Genomic DNA, 24,337 nt, shown 5'->3' with positions numbered 1-24,337 from the left:
AAAAAAAAAAAAGGTGTCCTGGACTTTTTGCATAGCAGTTGGGAGTTCTGAGTTCTCATTTGACTGTAATTCCTTGAAAGCCTCTTTGCCTCTGCTCTTACATAGAATGAGAGCTTGGGTTTTAGAACCATACAGATCTAGCTTCAGATCCAGCTCTTTTTATTATCTCTGGCATGGTGGGCAGGTCACCATAGCCTCGGTAAGCCTCAGTTTTCACATCTGTAAAAGGGAACATTAATAGTTTGTGCCTTATAGTCTAATAGAAGTGTGTGGGGTAATGAATGTAAAGTGCTTTAGCAAAATCCCTGGAGCCCACTGTTATAGCTTTTCAGCTTCTGTTCGCCAGTATTTTCATGAGCCATATGATAGGCTGAGCTGTATATGATATGCTGAATTCTGTTGATGTTTAGGGTACTCTTATCTTCTGGTACACAGAACAGCAGAATGACTTTGCTGCAATCTTTGGCAAAAGCCAGGCGGCTGTGGACCAAGTGTCAGCAGCTTTCTCTGGGGGAGCCTTGGAGGAGAGAGGCCTTTGTGCAGCTGAGGCCAGCAGACATGCTGGTGCCTATGCTAACAATGAGGGTAGAGGGCATCCGGACCAGAGCCCTGGGCTTGGTAGCTCAACCAGCCCCTGGAGCCAAAGGAGGAATTTCACGCTTACTCAGGGGACCACCTACTTGTTGAGGGAATGAGTTACCAAAATGGGACAAAGGTGCCGTGGGGTGAAACTCAACCCCTGACATTCTGAGTGCTACTAAATCCCCTCGGAGCCTTCTTTATGGGGTTCCTGTTTCCCTCTCTCCACCTCAAATGATTGGCCTTGCACCTGGCACCGTCTGTAGAAGCTGCTTCTCCCCCGGGACCCTGCCCATTTATGGCAGCGAGCTCTTGCACTAGAACTTCATCATCTTTTTCATATTGTGGGCCTGCCTCTCCTTCTTGCGGTCTTTGCAAAGTCCCTGGATCCCACCCAACAGCTGACAGGAGCTGGTTATCTCCTCTGTGCCTGGAGTTCTGGTTTGGTCCCCACGAAAGGCTTCAGGGGCCTGGGTGTTGATCAGCACCAGGTCATAGAGGAGGAAGTCTGGGTCTTCTGGAGGTGAAGATACTGACAAAGTAAATGGCAGGGCCAGGGTTCACACTGAGATCTGTTAGATGGGCCAGAAAGTTCATTTGGGTTTTTCCAAAGCGTCTTACAGAACAACCCAAACTTCTTGGTCAGCCCAATATTTTACTTTTTTTTTCTTCAGAGCATGTGCTGCCTCCGTCTAGAGCTTCAGAGGTTTATGGTACCCTGGCCCACTGCTGGATGAAACAATTTATTTGGATTAGTATCTAACTCTGTCCTGGCTTTTCATTCGAACTCAGGTTCTGGGTTATTTTGTACCGCATCAGCAAACTGTATAGGCTGATCGCAGGGGGAAAACCTGAAGGGTGACTTGCTTGGTCATAGCTTTTTTCAAGTGGCTCTCTTTTATTTACTAATATTTTTTCATGTGGGAAACTTTAACGCCCTTCTAATACACATGACAAGTGTTCATGAAAATGTGTCAGTTGAATAGATAAACAAGATGGTTGCGCATTCTTGGATCTGTATGTGAATCCCAGCTTCAACAATTCCTAGCTGTATGACCTTTGGGCCTTTCTTTCCAAGGGTCAGTTGTCTCATCTCTCAAATGGGTATAGAATTAGTCTCAATCTCATGGTACCCAGGAGAAAATATAGGTAAGCCCTTAACACTAGTTATTATTTTTATCATAGAGTTGGGTGGATTAAATGAAAGAATGCAAGTAATATAATTAGCACGGAGTCTGGCGCAGCTTTAAACTTCAATTAAAGTTGGCTCTTATCATTCTCAGATAGGCAGCAAAAGGATTTTGCAGGAGTCCTGTTGCATTCTTTGAAGGTGGATTTTCTTAATGGGCCCCAGCAGTGGTTAGAGGAGGTGATGCTCCTAAGAAAATCTCCTGGGGAGGAAATAGTTAACATACCTGTCTGGTGGGAAGTGAAGGTAGCCAAACCCTTTCCCTTCCCCGGGGGTTACTGCTAAGCCCTGGTTGGACTTGCTCACTCATCCACACCAAAGGATCTCATTCCGCTGGGCCCTGGGGTTTCACGGGAACAATTGCCTTGAACAATAGCCAGAAAACAAGTTCCACCAGTCTGGGCTTTTGCAAGCGAAAGCAGCTGTCTGGCAGGGGGCACGGGGCCCTGGAAATGGGCTCTGCCGTGATTCCGGAGCAGAACTGGAAAAGTAAGCAGGTAAAGCCGCGACCCAGCCCTGGGTGGCTCTACAGCGCGAGTTTAGTCACCAGGAGAGGGGCAGGCGGGAGGGCTGGGGCTGGCCAAGACAGTTCCTGAGAATGTTTAGGGCCTTCTGGAGTAGACCCAGTCTTTGGGTGGGGGTTTTGGGTGGAGGGTGATTAAGATCCCTTGCTTAGTGAAGGCTGCTTTTGAGGACCAGAATTACAGTACTTCATCTCTTCTAACCTTCTGTGGTTTATTAGTGAGCAGGGAACGAATATTTCTCTACAAGCTGATTTTTTTTTTTACAACATCATTTAAGCATGTCTTTCCCTTGCATAAACAACATTATCTCACAGGCAGTCCATTTGGAAAGTCTAATGACCCTCCAGATCCTTCAGTAACTCCTCTTCTCAGAGTCAAGAGTCTTTTGCTGAAAGCCAGGATTCCTCATGCCTGGGCGTGTAAATCCTAGTGGAAAAATCTGTTTAATCATCCTTCTAACCTTGGGGTTTGGTTTTGCCTTTTTACTTCATGGAAGATGAATTTGTACATATAGTATCACATGAATTCAGAACCATTGCAGATTCCTGCTGTTGAGATGAAGTTGTAAATACAATACCACATTAATTAAGAACCATTACAGATTCCTGATGTATCTACAGACTCCCCAGAAGAGCTTGATATTAAAAATTTGTCCAGATTAGAGGTGATTTCTCAGCGGAGCCTGGTGAAAGCAGGTTCTGTGGAATGCTAACTCCCCACAACAGTGAGGGAAACAGGGAGTGTGAGAGGCTGGAATAATTTATGATTCTTTCACCTGCGTTTTTCATAGCTGATAGCTTGTGTTTGGGCTGTTAAAATTGTGCTTTAAGTCCTCCGAGTGGCATTTGAATTCCTCACACAGTGATGTCAGCATCTCTTGTAAGACTCTGAAACTGGATCTCCTTGTTTTATGGGCCTTTCCATTTTTGAATAAATTTTCTGGTCACTTTCGAGAGCCTTGACTCTGGTTCAAATGCTGTGTCTTGGCCCACACAGGGTCTCTCTGATATTATGCGTGATTGCTGTCAGTCACTGGAGGTTCTTTTAAGATGAGGCTGGTTAGCAGACAGAGATTTCGAAGCTGACGTATGTGTCCTCTCCTTCTCATGAGTCACTGGATGACTCCTCAACGCACACATACCACGCCCAGTACAGTGCCTGACATTTGGTAAACACTGCCAGTGGTGGCTTTATACGTTAGGTAAGATTGCATCTTGTTCCTTTGTGGGTAGTGTGGTCATGCAGAGCCTCTATTGTGGATTGGGTTGTAATGCCTGTGTATTATGGGGTCAATCAGGTAGCCTTGTTGTAGTTCAGTTGCTCAGTCGTGTCCACTCTTTGCGACCCCATGGACTGCAGTACCCCAGACTTCCCTGTGCTTCACCATCTCCCCAAGCTTGCTCAAATTCAGGTAGCCTGTATAAGTACAAAGGCTCAGGTTGGGGTGGTGTCAAATAGGAAAGCTCAGGTCTGTCTAAAGAGGGCAGTTACAACTCAGCGCTAAGTAATCGTCTCCTGTGTGTAAGATATCGACACCTATTCCAAATATTGAAAAGACTCAGCGTGGGCTTCAAAACGAATCACTATGAGATGAAATCAGCAGTGAGGAAACCCAGAGACTAGAAAGTGTAGTGACCTCTTTGGCAGCTTTTGCTGAACGGAAGGAGATGCTCTGATCAGTGGGGACCTTCAGCGCCCTTTGCCTCTACTGTAAGCTTTTCTCTGAGCTTAACCCCCCAGGATGCTGGTTAGAAAGCACCCTCTGGGAGCGCTGTGTCCAGCTCCCTCACTGGAGACAGAACTAGAGAGTAAGTGAGGTGTCTGAAGTCTTCTAGGAGGCAGTTCTGGGGAGGGCAGGGGCCAGGGCCTGGCTCTCCTGGCTCCTTGCCTTTGCCACTTGCAAGCCTTGAAGGAGAGAAAGAGCGTCAGTGGGCCTGGGCTTTGGGACGCTGCTGACTGGTGCCTTACGCTGGCACTTGGTTGGTGGTTTGAGGGGCTGTTGAAATCTGTAGAAGTGTCAGAAACCAGTGCAGTTTCCACTTGGTGTCCTTTGCTTACCTTCCTGTTTTACGTTTTCCTCGGGCTCTGAGCTCTGCCCTCTTGTCTGCCACATCTACCGGCTTTGCGATCAAGGGTGGGGACAACTGAGTCATCATCGTATCCCTGATACCTTGCCTGGTGCCTGGCACATAGAGGGTGCTGGCTGACAGGGTGAGAAGAACAAAATTCAAGGTCCCTGTTTCCGGATTCAAAAACATTGGAGTTTAGGAGTCTTGAAGAAAAATAGCAAGTATTTGATGGAATTCTTTCCACCTACCCATTGGCAAAAATAGGTGAAGGTCGTTTTCCAGTCTGATCACTTATACCTGTAGTCGTGCCGTATGAGTACCAGTGGACGACTTTTCATTGAGTAGAGAAAAAAGTACGTGGCTGTGATCTGGGTAGGAAATGACGCTTTTTGTTGATGGTTCTGAGAAGTCAACAGAAGCATCTTCTTGCCATTTCACTAGATGTCCCAGCCAAAGAATTTATAGGGCATAAACATCATATGCTGTTTTGGAAAAAAAAAAAAAAAGGGAAACCAGCCAAGCTGTGGGCCCTATGCCCCTTGTAGTTTCCTGTTATAGAATCTGGGGAGGAGGAGGCCCTCGGGCTCTTCTGGTTGTTTCCCAAGGCTGTTGAACACAGTGCTGTTTCCACTAACACTTTTGGAGCAGTTTTGGAGTAGTCTTGGCAATCTTACAATATAGAGTGAAGGTGAAGTGGAACAGGAAAAACTGGTAAAGAGAATAGATCTGTCTTGTGTTCATTTATTCTTCTGGTCATTCATATATAAAAATCATTCATTCACAAAATGAAATCTTCTTTAATGTTTTTCTCAATGTCTGAGGAACACTTTTGTACCCAAAGACAGTGTCTTAGAATTAATTAGGTTTTACTATTCAATTTATTAAAGCTTTAATTTTAAACCTGTGTTTTCTTACAAATCTTATCTGTAAGTCAAGTACTTTGCATAAAGTAAGAATGTTTCCACCTGTTATTTTGATTAGTACTTTATTAATTCAAACTTAACAAATTGTATATGACTGATTAGTACTATTTGCGAATCTAGATAAATTTCCTGAAATACTTTAGATCACATTTTTAAACTTAACATACCTGGCTTCCTCAAGTTCTTCAAATGTTGGGGTGGATAGACTTTAGTAGCCTAACAAGTAAAATCTTTCTAAGCACTTAAACAGCCTTTGCAAATCAAATAACTTATGACATTTGTAACTTCAGTTTGTCCAAAACACTTCAATTCTTTGTACAGTCTGAATCCAATTCTTAAATCTTTCATCTTAAAAATCTCAAATGAGAAATCAGTACTCATTTAGATTCGAAGCACAAAACATTTTTAGATTCTCTAACATGCCATATATTTTTTAAAATAGTATAAATTATATAGATTATCCCAATGATCACCAAGCCTTTACTCTATAAAATGAAGCATTAATATTAGGATTTATTTCATTATCTCCCTTCATCTTTTTAGACCATTCCAAGGATTTAAAATCACTTTACTCCCCACTGAGGGGAGGAAGTTCATCCTACCGAGCGGGCTCAAAACCCTCACGTGAATTTTCACTATCAGATTCACGAGCAGGGTGCAGGAATGGCCAAACCATTTTCCAGAATGATTGTTCTGGGCCATGGCTGAGTGCGCTGCAGTTCTTCCCGTCTCTCGAGCCTCTTCACTGGAATTTTGTGTCACCACACTGTGAACCCAAATCCTCTGAGTTTCTTTCAAATTTCAGCCATAATCAGGTTTTGTAACCTCTTTCAACATTTATCTTCTGACTTGGGTCAACAGACTTGTACCCCGTCCCACGTTGTACCTAATTTCCTTTGCCGCTTGATTGGATTCAACGAATGTTCTTACTGCCTGAATGAATTCTACATGCTTTCCACATTTTTCCCATCTGACTTTCAGCCACACGTCTGGAGTCATTTTACCAACAAATTGCAATCCCCCATTAGTTAGCACCAGTGTACCAAGTGACAAAAGCATAAGCAAGCTAGTTTTGAGTAAAAGACATTTATTAGATCTCACTGTTTGGTCTCCCAGAGGTGGCTTCTGACTCTGGTCTGGCTGGATGCAGGAGCTCACGCGGTGTCATTGCTCTTGCTTCTGCTTCCCTCCCTCCCTGCTAGCTGCCTAAGAGGCAGCCAAGGATGAAGGGCCCAGCCGCAGCTTTAGGCTTCCTTTGCTTTTCTTCCAGACTGTGCATCATTCTCAGCATCTCCCGTGTGGGGAGTGCTCTTTTAGGCAACGTTGAAGAGATCATGCCAGCACTTTATAAGAAGTTCATGGGCAACTTAAATCTCTGAGAGGGGGCTAGCATACCATGCATTCTCTTCTTGGGACCACCTTGTTATCACAGAGCATCTTATGGAACTAGTTTTCCTTAGGATGCTTCTTGGAACTCCCTGACAGTGATCTTGGTGGCCCAGGACCATTTCGAATATCCTGAATTTTAGAGAAGGGACAAGTTGGAGCTAAGTGATTTTATATCTAGAGAGATCCGCTAGTGTCCCCAGAGAGCCAGAAGTGAGGGGCATGTGGCTAGTTTTCTGAGCTCGGGGACAGCTCTTGTTTCTGGTGCACAGACAGCACTGGGGACCCCAGGGCAGCTCGTGCTCAGCATAGACCTGTCTTGCCATTGCTCCTTCATCCTCCTTCTCGGTCTCCCCACTCCCACTTTTCTGTGGGGTAGATCCTTGATTTGCTCCTTCTGGGCTGACTCAGTTGCTAGGACCCCTATCAGCTCAGGGTGGCCCCAGGATGCTCTGTGCAGAGACATGGGAGAAGCGTGTGTGTGAGGAGTGCCACGTGCCCCCCGTAACAGGATCTCAGTGTTCAGAGGGCACAGAGGAAGAGCGGGTACAGTTTCAAAGCAAGGAAATCTGGAGCTTGGATTCGTGGGCGCCTGTTACTAACTTCCCCCCTTCCTCCTCTCCAGCCATGCTTCTCTCCTGCACGTCTTCTTTCTTCATCCTTGGATTATAGGAAATTTCAGATACCTTCAGTGGCTAACCCCGGAGAGCAGATGCAATTAGAGACTCGGGAGTTTCTTCTCATCATGAGAGTGGTCGGAATCCTTTTCCATCTGTGATGTCACCCTTTTCCCAGCAGAGCCTTAAACGGTTGCCAGCCTAGGTCGTGTCATCCACATCCATGTGTCACCCATAGAGCAACTGAGGCACAGAGGTTGTGACATGTCAGAGCACAAAGTGGGAGGGAAATGGGCTCAGAATCCACTGCTGGGGCTGCCTTTGCATCAGAATGTGCCCCGCCAAGTTCAGCCAGCAGGCGTTCAATAAATACACGCTGTATGCCTGGAGATGGGGGATGGGGAGGCTGGCATTGCTGCTGTACCACTGCCCTGGAGGTGGTGGTGGGGAGGGTGGGCATTGGGGTCAGAGAGAGTTTCCCAGCCAGCCCTGCCCTGCATTTGCTGAGAGCCCTGGACAGCGCCCTCAAAGCCTGTGTCCTCATTAGGAAGCAAAGCCACCCGTGAGGGAATAGGAGCGTGGCTGAGAATACATGCAGGTACTGAAGAGTTGGCATGTGGCAAGTGCTCAATGAACGGCCGGGTGATACAGGCCAGAGGGAGCACATGTTCTCAGATTAGACAATTCTGCCTTAAACCCAATTCCAAAGTGGACTGAAGGGGGACACTGGGCAACATACTCATTCTTTCAGCCTTGATCCCTTCACCCGTCAACCGGGGAGGGGAACGGGTCCCTTGCAGGTGTGATGTGAAGAGCGGAGATAGAAACGACGTATCGGAAGCACCTGGCCTGATGCCTGACACCCAGGATGCACTGCTTACTATCACTGGGCGGATCCCTGCGCGTGCTTAGAAAGTAAGACAGACCATCAAAGAGAGAACGACTGGAAAACTGCAAGAGCGTGCAGAATGAACCCAAATGTGGCAGACTGTGAATTCAGAGGAGGGGATTGTCAGGGTGGGCTGGAATATTTGGAGAAGGCCTTAAAGGAGGATTTGGAACCGGATGGCGGCCGGGCCCAGCCAGTGGAATCACAGGCAGGAAGTTGCCTGAGACCTAGAACTGCAGTTCCTGCGAATTCATGCTTAGTGAGCCTCCTCCTGAGCCCCCACCCTGCCCCCCTTTACCCTCCCTGCGTGAGAACCACCTTTGCATGTTTCCCCTGCACTTGTGTGGGACCCTCCAGGTGGGCTTTAGAAGCCAAATTGGCGGGCTGAAGGGAAAGATGATGAAAACAGCTTTCCACTAAGCTTCGTCTTCCTGCCTGATCAGCAGAGCTCAGACAGGCATCCTATGAGCTGGTGGAACAAACCAGAACTTCCTTTTCATTACTTGGGAGCGGTGGTTTGGGGTACTCCTGACTTTCTAAATCTCAGACAGGGGCATTTCTTTTTGTGTATGTGTGTATATATGCATATATATATATAATGTATGCCACAGTTTTTAAAGATTATTATACTCCATTCATAGTTATTATACAATGTTGGCTGTATTACCTATGCTGTACAATATATCCTTGTAGTTGATGTATTTTGTACATAGTTTGTACCCCTTAATCCCCTACCCATTGTGCCCCTTCTCCTACTCCCTCTCCTCACTGGTGACCATCATTTGTTCTGTGAGTCTATCCCTGTTTTGTTACATTTACCTCTTTGTTGTATTTTGTTAGAGTCCACATGTAAGTGATATTATATAGTATTTGTCTTTCTCTGTCTGACTTACTTCACTAAACATAATGCCCTCCAAGCCCATCCATATTGTTACAAATCGCAAAATTTCATTCTTTTTTATGGCTGAGCAATATTCCATTGTGTATATATATACACCACATCTTCTTCATCCATTCATCTGTTGATGGATACTTAGGTCACTTCCATATCGTGACAGTTGTAAATAATGCAGCTTTATTGGGATGCATGTATCTTTTCGAATTACTATGTTTGCTTTTCTGGATGTATACCTGGGAGTGGCGTTGTTCTGACACTGGCATTCTGAGACATCAGAGAGCCGCTCTGCGGGCCTTTCGGTGAGGCACGGCTCCCTGTGGAGGGCTGAGTGGTGGAGAAATGTGGTTACGTCAACGCTTTATCATCACACAGCCCCGGATGCACATGTTGGCCCTGCCACTCCTGCTCCGTGACACACCAGCTCCCGAGCCTGGGCTTCCTCCCGGGGAAGTGGGCCCTGTCGTTTGCCCGTGCGCACTGACAGTGGACGGAATTGACACGGCTCTCACTGACAGAGACCCGTGTGTCATCACAGGAAAGAGGGGGCAGCTGGATTCAGGTCGTGCCCGGCATGCTGTCTGACTTTGTGTAAGGTGGAGTGCCTTCCTCAGCCTTGGTTTCTCTACCTGTACCATAGAAACAGTAATACTTAGCTATTCCCACCCCGTCAAGTAGAGTGGTGTCACAGTTTATGCTAGAAGCTTACTTTATAGGTTCCTCAGCTTCCCACTCTATGTGTTTAAATCAGCAGGTATTTATTGAGCACCCGCTGTGTACCTACCACCCTGCAACCAGACTTGATGCCGGGGATCGGGAGAGGGTGGGAGGAGGGGACACTAGATAGAGGAACCAGGGAAGGCCTTCTGGGGAGGTGAATCTTCAGAGAGAAGGAGGTGGGACAGGCGTCCAGGAAGAGGTACAGTAAATGCAAAGCCTTGAAGGCGAAAACCCAGAGCTGGTGAGCTATAAAGATAGGCGTCCATGGCAGGACTGACTGGAGGAGGGGCTGGATCACAGGGTCTTGAGGGCCAGAGTAGGGAGTCCTGAGAAGCCCTGAGGGATTTGAAGCAGCAGAGTAATAGATCTGACTTGTGTTTCACAGAGACCATTCTGTCTGCTGTGGGGTGACTAGATGGCTGGGGACCAGAAGAGGAGCCTGGAGCCCAGCTGGCCTGTTGGCAGTCCCCAGGCAGGGCAGAAGCAGCCAGAACCTCTGGTCGCAGGGGCAGGGGCAGCCGTGCACACTGGGAGAGACTCTGCAAACAGAGGCAGGAGGACCAGGGGGTGGCCCGAATGTCTTAGCGATGGGAAGCAGGAGATGGTAGAAGGAAAAAGAGGAATCTTTGCTTGGAGATTTGACTTGAGTGGTGCGGGATGAGGGTCTTGATGGATTTGAGGATTGAGAAATGAAGGACTCTATTTTTGATGCATCTTGAGATATTATCAGAATTGTGTGTGTTGTGTTAGTCGCTCAGTCGTGTCTGACTCTTTGCGACCCCACGGACTGTAGCCCTCCAGGCTTCTCTGTCCATGGGATTCTCCAGGCAGAAATACTGGAGTAGATTGCCATTCCCTTCTCCAATTATTAATGAGTTAGAACTGCCAATAGGGTTGATGGGTTTCTGCTGATTTTTGCACTTCCCTTCTCTTGGCTTTCTGTGCTGGGAGAGGGGTCCAGAGAATTCCTACAGCAACTCTTCTTCCTCCTCTGAGCCGCAGGGAGGACACACCTGCTGACTCATTCTCTGCCCACTTTCTGCTCCAGTCCCCAAACCCCCTGCTCCTCCTCTGTCTCTGGAGGTGGCCTTTGGCTTTTGAAAGCTCCCCAGGTGATGTTGAGGATGGGGTAGGTAGTGTGTATGTGTTTAGTCACCTCTGCTCAGGAAAGTACCGCCTTTTAGGGGAAGACACATATCACCCACTTCCCCAGCTGCCAGACGGAAGCAGTTGGATGTGACCCTTGAAGATGAGTCACATTAGAGGCAAAGGAGCTTTGTCTGGGGCTTTGTGCAGCAGGAGCCTTTGGGGATGGTACACGTCTGTCTGTATCGTCAGGCTGAGCTGGTGCGGTGTGACGCGCTCAGGGTGTGTTTGTCTTGGCAGCTGGGATGACAGCAGCTCCGTCAGCAGCGGGATCAGTGACACCATAGACAACCTCAGCACGGATGACATCAACACCAGCTCCTCCATCAGCTCCTACGCCAACACGCCTGCCTCCTCGCGCAAGAACCTGGATGTGCAGGTAAGGAACGGGGTTCCTCCCAGGCTCCTCCCAAGGCCCCTGCCAGTGGAGAGCCTTGGGCTTGTGGGCCACGGGAGCCATTTAGGCTGGGCAGAGTCCCCAGGTCCGTGAGAGGAGGCCCAGCCTCCTGCTCACTGCCTGTGGTCTTGTCTCCTGATTGTGTCCTCTCCCTGCAGGGAGAGGGGGGTGGGCAGTGGGGTGCTCGGAATAGGAGTCGGGGGGACTCACTGCTCTCACAGCGGTGGCCTTGGCAAAAGTCACCTTTCCTTCCCCGAACTGAGTTTCATCATCTATTTGGAAGACAACAGCAACAGGGATATTGGACTCAATTGACCATTCTTAGCATGGAATGTATGTCCACAGGACAAGGGTGGGCCGTGAGAGCCACGGGGTGGGGGCAGGGCTAGAGCCCTGGCCCAGAAGACCAGTACGTACCAACCAGAGGTTGGGAACTGCTGCTCAGTGGGTCCTATCCTGCCAGTGAGTTTTATTTGGCCCACAGTATCACTCAAGGTTTTATACGTTCATTATTTCACATAAAAAGTGAGCTTCTGATTTGTCTTGAAAAATCAGACGGTATTGCCTCTTTGAGGCATTGTCCACAACCAAAAGCGTCCAAGCGTCCCCCCTACCCCATACACACACGCTTTGGACAGGGCACCCGTGCCCCAGTGTGTTGGCCAGCTGCACCCTTGCCTAACTGTGCCGAGTCACCGAGGTTTCCCATCCCTGCTCTAAATTCTCAGAGCTAATGTTTCAGAGGCAGTGCTTCCAAAGCAGTTTTGTGGGGGCATGTATGTGTGCGCTCACAGCATCCCTTGGCGGTCAGAGGGGTTGGTTCTGATGAGCCCATTTTACTAGTGGACAAGCGAAGTGACCATCCTCACGCCTGGTAGCTCACGCTGGGACTGACCGGCTCTGGTGACCCGGGAACACGTGGGCTGGGACCCTTTTCATGATGAGTCCTGCCCACCTGTGGGGGCTGCGGCCTCAGGTGAACCCCTGTGAAGGTCCGATGGGGACAGAGTCTCCCAGGGGGGCCTCGTGAGGGCAGGGCTGGCACGTCCCCCTTCTCTCATTCCCTTCCTTTCACATCTGCTTCCTTTCTCCGCTCTTTCTCCCTCTGGACAGATAGGAGCCTCTTTCAGAGTCTCTCTGCTTTCAAAGGTATCTTTTTCTTTGAGGACAGAGCTAAATAAAGGATGTGTCAGAGTGTGGGAGTCATTCTGTCCCACAGAAATGTAAACATTGGCCGCCTGATGGAATCTGTGAGGTGTTGCTTCTGGGATTGCCTGTGACTTCTTGAGTTTTCATTTTTAGCCCAAGTTTCTAATTATTGTTGGTGAACGAGGGAAGCTTGTAGTGGTTGTTAAGGGGAAGAAAAAAAAAGCTGCCTAAATGAAAGGGAGCATAAAGATTTGAGGAAGCAGTGCTGAAATGTTCTATGTCTTGATCTGAGTGGTCCTTATGTAAATATGTTAATTTCATAAAATTTCTTCAAGTTATATACTTAAGATTGTCCAGTTAGTGTATAAATGCTATACCTCAATTTTTAAAACTTGATTAAAAAAATCTAGCCATACCACCCAAGGGACGAGTGTTTAGTTATTAGATACAGATTAGAGACACCAAGCCAGACTGTGTGCCTGCTGCTGCTGCTAAGTCACTTCAGTCGTGTCCAACTCCGTGCGACCCCATGGACGGCAGCCCACCAGGCTCCCCCGTCCCTGGGATTCTCCAGGCAAGAACACTGGAGTGGGTTGCCATTTCCTTCTCCAATGCATGAAAGTGAAAAGTGAAAGTGAAGTCGTTCAGTCATGTCCGACTCTTCACAACCCCATGGACTGCAGCCCACCAGGCTCCTCCGCCCATGGGATTTTTCAGGCAAGAGTACTGGAGTGGGGTGCCATTGCCTTCCACTTGCCAAATGTCATATTACCTACCCTTTCCCTTTCTTTGTGGACACTAAATGATTTTTTTCAGACTCCTTCTAGTTTCAAGGTAACCACAATCAAGCTTCTAGACTGTCCTTAGATATTGAGCTGTGGAACTAAGAGAGAAGGAAAGACAGACAGAGATAGAGACGGAGAGAGGAGAGAGAAAAAGATTTGTAAAGTAGATTTGCTCACTTGCAAGGCGGGAAGAAGCTTGCTCCTGAGATGCTCGCTGAGCCAACAAAACAGTCAGAACAATCTCCTTGTCTTTGTTCCCTTCCCACAGAGCTGGAATTAGAATCTATTTTCCACACCGACACAGAGTAAACATCTGGAGTTTACAAATGATGCATTTGAATTTGATTAATGCCAAGACCCCCTCCTCTCTGATTAGCTCTTTGCTTTCATCTAGCAAAGGTTACATCAGAAAAGCTTCAAGAATATGACACAAGCATATCTTTTGATCAAGAGCAGAAAGTTAATGTCAAGAGTGTTGTAAGGAGTTTACGATTCATTGGACTGGATTTGTTTTTTTTTGTTTTTTTTTGCTATAAAACTACCTGAGTTTAAAATATTTGAGTAAAATTAAGTAGGTACCAGAATAAAATGTAGATTTGTAACCACAGTTACTATGATTCCTATTGAGCTGGTTTATTTGGTATCCCTTTGTCTCTGTCCAGGGAGCATCCTTGAGTATCTGATCCACATAAATCGCCTCCTTCTCTCCTCCTCCCCTGTGCCACTCTGAGGAAGGCTAAGGACCATTACTCTCCAGGCAGCGTCAGGCAGCGGGAACATGTCTGCTGCCATCCTCCCAGGGCTCATTCAGGTTCCCGTCACACACTGGTTTCCCTGGACAAACGGGCAGCACAGACCATCCCAGAGGCAGGGAGAAGTGGTCCAATGTGTCGGGAAAGCAGGTTGAGGACAGGTTGCCTGCCTAGGTTTTCATGTTTGAAAAGCCTCTGAGGACCAGCCAACATCTAAGGAACAGGGAAGCAATCGCCTGGAAGCCTAAGCAGCAGCCTTGTTTAGCTGTGTTAGAGAGGAGCTGGGTCCCGGAGGAGTGATCCTTGGGAATGGAAATCCCCTTTGTCTGTGGGTGACTGTTTCCTCAAGTGTGCTGGAGCACTGGGAGGGTCTTTGATGGGGGCACACATGCCCAGATACCCAGCACTGACTTCTGCTCACTGCTCCTCAGTGTGCTAGGCAGAGAATCCCCCGGCCTGAGCTCTGACCGCCTCTTGATTGACTTTCTCCAGGAAAGTTGGGGAGTCTGCTTGTAGTGCCGGGGAAAAAAAAACATGGCCTTGAAGTCAGGGTTGAGCTCCCAGCTCTGTGACATCCTTGGATGAGCTCAGCCTCTCCAAACCTCTGCCTCCTCATCCATTAAAAAAAAAAAAAAATCACAGTAATTAAGACTTATCTTGAAGGGTGAGTGTGAGAGAGATACAGACATACTTTATCTGAACATGCTTTCTTGGAGCCAAACTTAATAATAGAGAGACAAATTCCCTGTTTACCTTCATGCAAGACAGAACTAGGTTAAATGCTAATGTGCTGGAGATTTTCAGAAGCAGGACACTTGGTGATAGAAAGCTACTCTTGGTCCCTCCACATTGAGCTCCTGGCAACCACTGCCAGCTCTCTGAGACATCTGTCTGACTACCATCCCTGTTTCACGCACAAGGTTGCAATCTCAGAGAAGTTCAGCCACTTCCTCCAGGGTCACACACACACACAGGAGTGGCAGCACCTAGTACTTGAACTCAAGTCTGTCAGAGCCCAACCCCCTCCCTGCTTTCCCCCCACATCCCGCCCCACGGCCGCACCTCACTCCCCAGTGCCTGGGTTCTACTCACCTCACTCTCAGAAGACTGACCCCCTCTCCACAGTCCCTCAGGAGCCTGGGCTCTCGAGGGAAGAACTCTCCCATCTTCCAGGCTCTCTCCCTTCCTCCTCGAGTGTGGGTCTCTCCACTTCCCTCTTGACTATTGAATGAGTAAGTGGACTTGCAGGTAGGGGCAGTAGGGAAATCTACTGAAAGAAGGTACTGTTCGAGAAGGGAACAGTTGGCAAAAGGGAGGGTACATCTCCACGTGGCCATCTTGCTGGGCGTCCTGTGTTAAGCTCTGGGAACAGAGAGGCTGGCCCTTCTTCGTCTTTTAATCCCTCCTGGTGCCACCACATGATCTGGCCCAGAGCTTAGGAGTGGATGTAAACTCAAAGCCAGCAGTGTGTCTGGGGGCACATGCTGCAGTGCAGAGAGCAGCTGGGATAGCTTCCACCCTGGACCATGTTGTGGGGGCTCTGATGGTTGGATGATTGTTCTTTCCAGAGGGGTATTCAAGCTGTAGTCAGACTGGGCATGTGTGCACTCTCTCTGCCATTGGCAGGGAATCAGAATTCTGGGGGTCCCAGCCAGAGGCGGGAACTGCTCAAGAATTGAACTTGGGGAACCACTGACCAACCAGGTTGGAAAGAAAAGTTTCTGAGAGTAGGTGATGTGTTAGGCGCCCTGGCCATGCAGCATCCTCTCGTCCTTGGGCTTATCCTTTGGGAAGGCAGCATAGCATGGTGGCTAAAATATGGGCTCTGCCCTCAGGCTCCCCAGAATCCTCGCACTGCGTGATCTTGGGCAATCTTCTTTTCCACTCTGTGCCTCAGCTTTCTCATGAACTGAAACTTCCTCACAGGGTTTTTTTGGTGAAGATTAAACGACACATGTAAAGCACTTTAGCCCAGTGCTAGCACACAGTAAATGCGTAATAAATTTAAATTGTTATTGCTATTGCTGTTCGCATCACTATAATTTGATCAGGGAAAATAAGGTATAGGAACATTAAAAGAATAATTAATGCAGTACCCCAGGATGTGGTTTGTGCTAAGTTTTTAGTACCTCTTAGTGTATAAAAGAATGTGTTAGAATGTATTTGAACATAAGCTCCAGGAGGTTAATGATTTGTACTTTGTTCTCATTAAGCATAGTACTTCTGGTACCTAAAAACTTGCTTGATACATTGTGGTATCAAGTAAATATTTGTTGAGTGAATGTTTCCAAAGCCAAGATATTTTCTGCCTCAGGACCTTTGCATGTACTCTGCCCCCTACCTGGCGTGCTCTTCCCGTAATCTCTTCTCTCAGTAACTTTCTGTTCATTCTTTAGGACAGATCTTCAAAAAGGCCCTACCAAACTGCCATTCCCTATCCCCATCGTCATAATCTAAATTACATCAGTGCTTGTAATACTCTCTCAGACTCCTTGTCCTTTTCCATTTATATGTCTTGTATTTCCAAGCCCGGCCTCTTTCACTGAATCATAAGCTTCAGGAGGGATGAGATCCAATCTTACTCACAGATCCTCAAACCTACCATGGTGCCTGGCAAACCACGGGTATGGAGGAAATTCTGGTTGAATGAATGCACTGGAAGGTTAAGGAAGAACCACAGGCTGGGGTGCTTGGGACATGGAGAGAGTCCCATGAGTTTCTGCTCCTCTGTAAAATGGATGAAGATGAAGACAGTTCTGTAATACTTACCTTCTTACCCTCCTTGACCAGGTGGTGGTCCGGATTGGATGAGGTCATTTTGTTAAAGTGTGCAATAGCTCGAGAAGCGTGTGTTCACTGATTTCACTCGTTTAATCATCGAGCTTTGATTGCTTACTTGCTGGGGACATGCCTCTGTCTGTGTCCCTTGCCGCAGTTGAATGACGAGCTTCTCACAGCCGGGGAGTGTGTCTGTCCTCCTCTCTCCATCCCTCGTACCTAGCGGGAACTTCAGCATGTTTGAAGAATGGTCGAGTAACCGAAGGCACCCGTGAGATGGCAGAGGGAGAGAGCGGGGCGGCTGTGGTGGTAACAGAGAGGTGGTTGAACTTGGGCTGCTTGTCTGTATGGAGCTTTGTTCCCATTCAGCCAGCGTATTCCCTGGAGGAAGCCATCAGTACCGATCTCAAATGACAGGCATCGGGCCAGATTCTTGCCAGGGGGTCATTCTGATTTCCTTCTTTGCAGATGTTGCCCACTCTTGGCTGTGAAGTGTGGCACGTATGGGACTTGTATCTCAGGGGAGCCACCCCAAAGTGTTGCTGACCTCGCTTCCCTTCCCTGGTCAGTGCACTCCTTCGCCCTGCTGAAGTCTGCTCGGACTGGTCCCAACCCCAAGGGAGGCCCCCAAAGCTTGCTTTCTGGTTAGCAAGTTACGCCTTTTAACTGCAGCAAATCATTAACATCACACTTCTGTCCCCTCCTGGGCTCCATGGCCAGGAGGTCAGGCCTCTTCCAAAGAAAGCTGGCTAATTATATCCCCTGTCTGCACAGAATCCCACAAGAGGAGCAAGCCGTGGCAGATGGATGGAGCTGGGCTGGGAGCAGGCACCCTCTGGCTTGTAGCACCCGGGGATGTGACTTCTGAGGAGTCGCTTCCTCTCTCAGCCCCTCTCTGTCCCTGATTCGAGGGGAGCTAGCGGCCTCAGTCTCTCCTCACTCTCTGTGTGATAGACTGTGGTGCTCAGGAGCTGGCAGAACAAAGGGGGCCCGGGCTGGGGGGCTGGGAGCTGCAGAGAGCTTGGGCTCCTGGAGTTAGAGGCACGTCGCCAAGGGGCAGAGCTGGGGGGCTCAGTTCTTGCCACAGCCCCATCCTCTGGTTCTCCTGCATGGAACTCGCCCCTTCTTTTTCCTCTGGCTCCTTTTACTCTCCTCCCTCACTCCCTTCTCAGACATATTCATATTCTTCACTTTCCTTGGACCCAACAGATCAGGCTTCCTAACAAGATAACCAGTACAAAGGCTTAAACATTTTAAAGTGGGCATCTGTTATTTTTCCCCTAACTTGTTCAGGGCGTGCGCCTTTTTGCTCCCGAGTGAGGGGCTCCCTAGCCTGGGGTTTGAGAAAGACTGATTCAGAGGGTCTCCTTCACAGACTGACGCCGAGAAACACTCACAGGTGGAGAGGAGTTCCCTGTGGTCCAGCGAGGATGTCAAGAAGTCAGACGGGGGCTCAGACAGCGGCATAAAGATGGAGCCGGGGTCGAAGTGGAGGCGGAACCCGTCTGACGTGTCTGATGAGTCCGACAAAAGCACGTCAGGCAAGAAGAACCCCGTCATCTCACAGACAGGCTCGTGGCGGCGAGGCATGACGGCTCAGGTCGGCATCACCATGCCAAGGACGAAGCCGGCTGCCCCGACAGGCACGCTCAAGACCCCCGGAACCGGTGAGTCAAAGGCACGCGCTGTCTCGCATGCGCACTTTTCAGTTTCAAAACCGGGAAAGCAGTCACGCTAGCAGGGCTTGATGTTTTCAAGTCCCTGTAAATGCTCAGGTATTACTTCTTAGGGTTTGGACTCAGCTCATAGCCAGCTTTCAGAAAGATTCATATCTTTGCCTTTTTCCAAGTGGAAATTTGTCAGCATGAGAGCCTCTTAAAGTCTGAAGAAAGACGGTTCAGCTGCCAAGACGTGTTCAATTGGTTTAAGCATGGGCAGGCTCTGAGTTAAAATACCCAGTGAAGACTATTCAAGGGCACATGGTTATGAGCTGTTGGTACGCTGAGTCAGTATTGCCCATGATTTAAGGATGTGTATAAACAAGGGCAGAGTTTTTGCAGGAAGGCAGGACACCCACTGAAAATGTTAGGGACAGCTTCTTAATGGATAGAGGGAGAATGGTCAGTAAAAGACAAGGTCTCCTTCCCAGACGTGTCAGTGATTGGCTGGCTTTGCTTTATTCTGGGTAAATGTAGACTGCTTTGCAAATGAGGAAAATCACTAACATCTCCTAAAGGCTCGTGGTGAGGGTCGTAGATGAGATTATCTTTATAAAAAGCTCTCTCCTCCGTCTCCCAAGGGGACTGCTTTCCCCCAGGAGAAAGCAAAGTAGTCCTTTGGAGTAGGGGAGATTTTTAAATAGTCTGAGTTGACTGAGCTGGCTCCTTAATTTGCAGGCTAACTTTGCTGATTTCTGTCGTAGGAAAAACAGACGATGCAAAAGTGTCTGAGAAAGGAAGGCTGTCACCCAAAGCCGCCCAGGTGAAGCGCTCCCCATCAGATGCCGGCCGCAGCAGTGGTGATGAATCCAAGAAGCCCCTCCCCAGCAGCTCCAGGACGCCCACTGCCAACGCCAACAGCTTTGGGTTCAAGAAGCAGAGTGGCTCTGCCGCTGGTCTGGCCATGATCACAGCCAGTGGGGCCACGGTCACCAGCAGGTCAGCCACACTCGGCAAAATCCCAAAGTCATCCGCGCTTGTCGGTCGGTCCACTGGTCGGAAGACGAGCATGGACGGGGCTCAGAATCAGGACGATGGGTATCTGTCTCTCAGCTCCCGGACGAACTTACAGTACCGGAGTCTGCCAAGGCCCAGCAAGTCTACCAGCCGGAATGGGGCCGGGAACAGGTCTAGTACCAGCAGCATAGATTCCAACATCAGCAGCAAGTCAGCCGGCCTGCCAGTGCCCAAGCTGAGGGAGCCTTCCAAAACAGCCCTGGGCAGCTCTCTGCCAGGTCTGGTCAACCAGACGGATAAGGAGAAAGGCATCTCTTCCGACAACGAGAGCGTGGCTTCCTGTAACTCGGTGAAGGTGAACCCGGCACCCCAGCCTGTGTCCAGTGCGGCTCAGGCCACTCTCCAGCCAGGGGCCAAGTACCCTGATGTGGCCTCTCCCACGCTCCGCAGGTAAGTGGGTGAACAGCACTGAGTGGAACTGGAATATGTGATGTGGAATGGCATCCTGGATTCATAATTTCCTGTTTCTTATCTGAAACCATCTCTGGTTTTCTCTGCTTCAGTCCTCGAATAAAGCTGTTTGGTCGGATGCTGCCGGCAGCTTTGAGTATTTTCCCGTGTTGGTGTAAAAAACACAAGCCTCTGAAATCCATCATCCTGCGTTTGAATCCTAGGTCCACCTTAGGTAGCCACCATGTAACCTCTCTTAATACTTCTGCCTCCATTTCCTCATCTGTAAAATGGGGATGATGATACCTACCTGTGACCATTAACCTATGTAGCCATATTTAGCCAATAGTAAGTACTCAGTAAAAGTTAGTTACCATCAAAGAAGAGTTCCTAATACACCCTTAGATCTAGAAGAGGAGGTCAAGGAAAATAGGTTTTTTTTTTTAAAAAGCTGTAACTCAGATTCCTCATCATTATGCTAGATAGTGATCTTGGCCTGATCTTTTCCCCAAATAATCCAGTATCCCCCCACACACGTTTTTTTATACTGTGTGCATGATTCCAAATTAGTCTCTGAAATGTTAGCTTCCATTACAAAAAAGAAAAAAAAAACAATTCTTACAGCAGAAGCGTGTCTGAAAAATAGAATTTCCTTTCAGTTTACACAACTTTTTGCCACATTATAACATACAGTGGGCCATCTTTAAAACTGCAGCCGCATAGGGCACGTTCATCCTACCTTTTCAGGAAAGAGTAAGTCCTGAGGATAGAAAATTTAGCAGTGGAAAAATAAAACTTATGTGCACATGTACATATTTGGGAATGAATAGGAATGTTTGCAGAACCTCCAGAAGAAGCATTCCACATGAAAGGTATGATGAAGCAGTTCACTGTTCTTTGTCTAGACTTGATTATTAGAATTTCAGTAATGATTATTTTTTCAGGGGAAGGTTCTATTGGGCTGTTCTTTGTTGTTTTAACAGGTTGCCTTGTAAATGAAAATTTTCTCTGCTTCTTGCCTCAAGTATTATATGTAATATTCTCTCTTTGGTATTATAGATTTCCTTTAGTAGCTACAAAGGCATTTTACTAGACCCTGAGGCTAGTGTAATAGAACACTTGAAAATGCATGCAGCTTCTTAGGCTCTGAACTGAGCACCTTTCAGCCCATTCCTAGCAATTACATTTTTCCTAAATTAGTAAGGTGTTCTGAATTCTCTCATTGTGCATGACTATGAGGGAGAAGAGTCTTAGGTGAAGTGTGATAGCTCTCTTCAAGTGGTGTGAAGGACTAGCAGAAAAAAGATTGGACTTTTTCTGTGTAGTTACATATAATAGGATTAGGAGCAATGCGTACAAGTCGGGAAAAGGTGGATTCGATTTTGGTTTTGTAACACCTGGAGGTGCTTGGCAGTGAAGCCAGTTAGCCTTCGGAGTAGAGCAGTGAGGCCCCTGTCGCCGCAGGCTTGTGAGTAGTCTAAAGCCAAGGTTCTGCAACAGGATAGTTCCTTCTCTGTCACCAGGCAGAAAGTGTTCTTCTTCTGTCACCAGACATTGTAGTGAGGGTGGATTATGTTTATTTATTTCTATAGTAATTGAGATCTGTAAGGACTGTTTAGGCTTCCCAGGTGGCTTAGTGGTAAAAAAAATCTGTCTGCCAAGCAGGAGACGCAGGTTCGATCCCTGAGGTGGGAAGATTCCCTGAAGAAGGAAATGGCAACCCACTCCAGTGTTCTTAACTGGGAAATACAGGGGCAAAGGAGTGTGGTGGGCTACAGTCCATGGGGTCGCAAAAGAGCTGGACACGATTTAGCTACTAAACAACAACAAGGACTGTTTGGAGAGGGTGGTGGTGGTGGTTTAGTTGCTAAATTGTGTCCAACTCTTGCGACCCCATGGACTGTAGCCTGCCAGCCTCCTCTGTCTATGGGATTCTCCAGGCAAGAATAATGGAGTGGGTTGCCATTTCCTTCTCCATTGGAGAGGATAGAAGATCAAATTTACATGACTTGACTAGCTGGGTGGAAGGCAACCTGTCTAGTATGTAGTGGGTTTCATTTCTTTTCTGAGATGCCTGTTTCATAAGAGTTTTAGCAGATGGAATCAGGCCATTGTTATAAGAGCATGGACTGTGCTTTGACTTTAAGGTAGTCACTCCATCCTACCAGAGAACTCTCTGCCTACAGAAAAGGGGAGGGTTTGTGCCATTCCCTCTGTCCTTGGTAGCACACTTTTGGTCATGAGCAGTGGGGGAGATGACATGCAAGGGCATTTCTGTGTGTCTGTCGCAGAGACACCGTTCACACCTGGCGTGTCTGGTCTGACATCTTGTGAACGCCGCAAGGTTTTATGCATATCACTGGGCAGCACTTGCTCTCTGGCCCTAAAAGACACCTCCTTCTTGCCCGGCTTTCGTGCAAGAATGAATCTGGAGGATACATTGCCCAGGTTGCCTCCAGATCTAGACTCCTGTTCCTGATGCTGCCTGTTTGCTCAGAGATCAGAAAAACCAAATCCTTCGGAGCTGAACTGTCATAAATGAGGGCGTGCTTTGCACCTGGGGTCACAGATACAAAGATGATTAAGACAACTGGTTTCCCCTCTAGATGTTTCCTGGAGAGGGCAGTTTTCTAGTTGCTCTATTTATGTAAAGAAAGAGAAGCAAGATCTTGAAGTAGCGAAGGATAGGCCGGTAGAAGATTACTGCCCGTCTCCCTTTCGCTCAGATCCAGGGTCTCAGCGGCAGCCTAGAACTTGAAGGTGGAGCCTTTGCTCCGCCAGCGTCTGGCCCATTGTACCTTTCCCAGGGCACTGCCTCAAGCCCTGGGAAGGACCCTGCCTCCCTCCCCAGGGACTCTCAGTGGCTTCTGCGCCCCACCCTCCTCTGATAGCCCAGCGCCCCCTGGCCTTGGGTGTTCAACCCACACAACCCTTTGTCTCTTCGCAGACTCTTTGGTGGGAAGCCTACCAAGCAAGTGCCCATCGCCACAGCCGAAAACATGAAAAACTCGGTGGTCATCTCCAACCCTCATGCCACCCTGAGCCAGCAGGGTAACTTAGAGTCCCCCTCGGGCAGCGGCGTCCTGAGCAGCGGGAGCAGCAGCCCTCTCTACAGTAAGAACGTGGACAGCACCCAGTCCCCGCTGGCCTCCAGCCCCAGCTCTGCCCACTCGGGCCCCTCCAACAGCCTCACCTGGGGCACGAACGCCAGCAGCTCCTCGGCCGTGAGCAAGGACGGCCTGGGCTTCCAGTCGGTCAGCAGCCTCCACACCAGCTGCGAGTCTATTGACATCTCCCTGGGCAGCGGAGGGGCGCTGAGTCACAACTCCTCCACCGGCCTCATCGCTGCCTCCAAGGACGACGCCCTCACCCCCTTTGTTAGAACCAACAGTGTGAAGACCACACTGTCGGAAAGGTTGGTGCTGTGCGTTTGGCTGCCTTTATCTCCCCAAAAGACGCCCCTCCGAGAGTCCAGGCATTATGTTAGGAAGCCCAGGCGTTGTTGACCTTTGCTGGGCGATTTCTCTCTTTTGGATCACTGCTGTCTCTCCAGGGGGAAGCCAGTTTGGGTTGGAGTAAGCCGGGCTCTGCTTCCTGTTATCTTTCTCCCTGTGGTTACTCTCAGTGCGTGGAGTTGCTGCAAGTCTCCTGGGGGCAGATTTCATGCTTCCGTTTTAAAATGGCATTCCACCTGCGAGATCCTTCCTTTTTATCCTGTTTGTTCATCACCTGCTTCTTTCCCTGCCCTTGTAATGGTGCGGGCTGAATCAGTGGCGGCTGCGTCCACAGAGTGTGTGGTGGGGTGCTCCTTAAGCAGCTGAGTCAACGTGGCAAACACCCTCCTACCAAAGGGCTGCCGGGCAGAGTGATAGGAAATTACGCACCCAGAGTCTTCCTCAGAGCTTCGAATCTCACTGTAGCAGTGATAACATATCTGCCTTCTCCACATGGGGAAGAAAGCCATTATCAGCCCTGGGAATGAGGAAAATGTTCTGGTCATTGTGTGTGACGCCCTGCCCCCTTCCTTCCGATCTAATGCTCCTTCTCTTGTTTTCCACCTGCCTGGCCTTCTAGCCCTCTCTCTTCCCCTGCCGCTAGCCCTAAGTTCTGCAGAAGTACTCTGCCCCGGAAACAGGACAGGTAATGACATTGTAGGCCGGGGACTCCACCGAGCCTCTAGCATCCTCTGCCCCACCCTGTGTCGAGCCGGATGTTTTGTGTGAGGCTGTTGGCCTGTGGCTTCCGCTTGTGTTCGTGGCCCCGTTGTACTCTGTGACCCACCCCCCAATCCGAGACATGCCCGTGAGGGTCAGTTCCGCTGTCCACAGAGCTCGGGAAGAGGTGCACTGGGGCCGGCCCCTCTTCTCCCAGCTTGGGAAGGAACCTCAAACCTGCCACCTGGAAAGGGGCAGCA

At 48.7% G+C, this 24,337-nt stretch overlaps 1 protein-coding gene across 13 annotated transcripts in view; it reads left to right on the top strand.

The window, feature by feature from the left end:
• Window positions 1-24,337, top strand: part of NAV2 (neuron navigator 2) — a 771,667-nt gene that overhangs the window by 683,247 nt on the left and 64,083 nt on the right. For 10 of the 13 annotated variants that reach the window (XM_044943486.2, XM_044943484.2, XM_044943482.2 and 7 more), the window contains 5 exons: window positions 11,178-11,316; window positions 18,174-18,465; window positions 19,221-19,923; window positions 22,871-23,338; window positions 23,998-24,063. In XM_044943486.2, the coding sequence (XP_044799421.2) occupies window positions 11,178-11,316; window positions 18,174-18,465; window positions 19,221-19,923; window positions 22,871-23,338; window positions 23,998-24,063 (1,668 nt within the window). The remainder of the gene's footprint in view (window positions 1-11,177; window positions 11,317-18,173; window positions 18,466-19,220; window positions 19,924-22,870; window positions 23,339-23,997; window positions 24,064-24,337) is intronic. The other 3 variants (XM_044943483.2, XM_044943481.2, XM_044943479.2) reach the window with 1 other exon arrangement.

Source organism: Bubalus bubalis, chromosome 5, assembly GCF_019923935.1.
Source record: "Bubalus bubalis isolate 160015118507 breed Murrah chromosome 5, NDDB_SH_1, whole genome shotgun sequence".
NCBI classification, from domain to species: domain Eukaryota; kingdom Metazoa; phylum Chordata; class Mammalia; order Artiodactyla; family Bovidae; genus Bubalus; species Bubalus bubalis.
The sequence above is the reverse complement of the archived record's forward strand: the minus strand, read 5'-3'. Positions and strand labels throughout refer to the sequence as shown.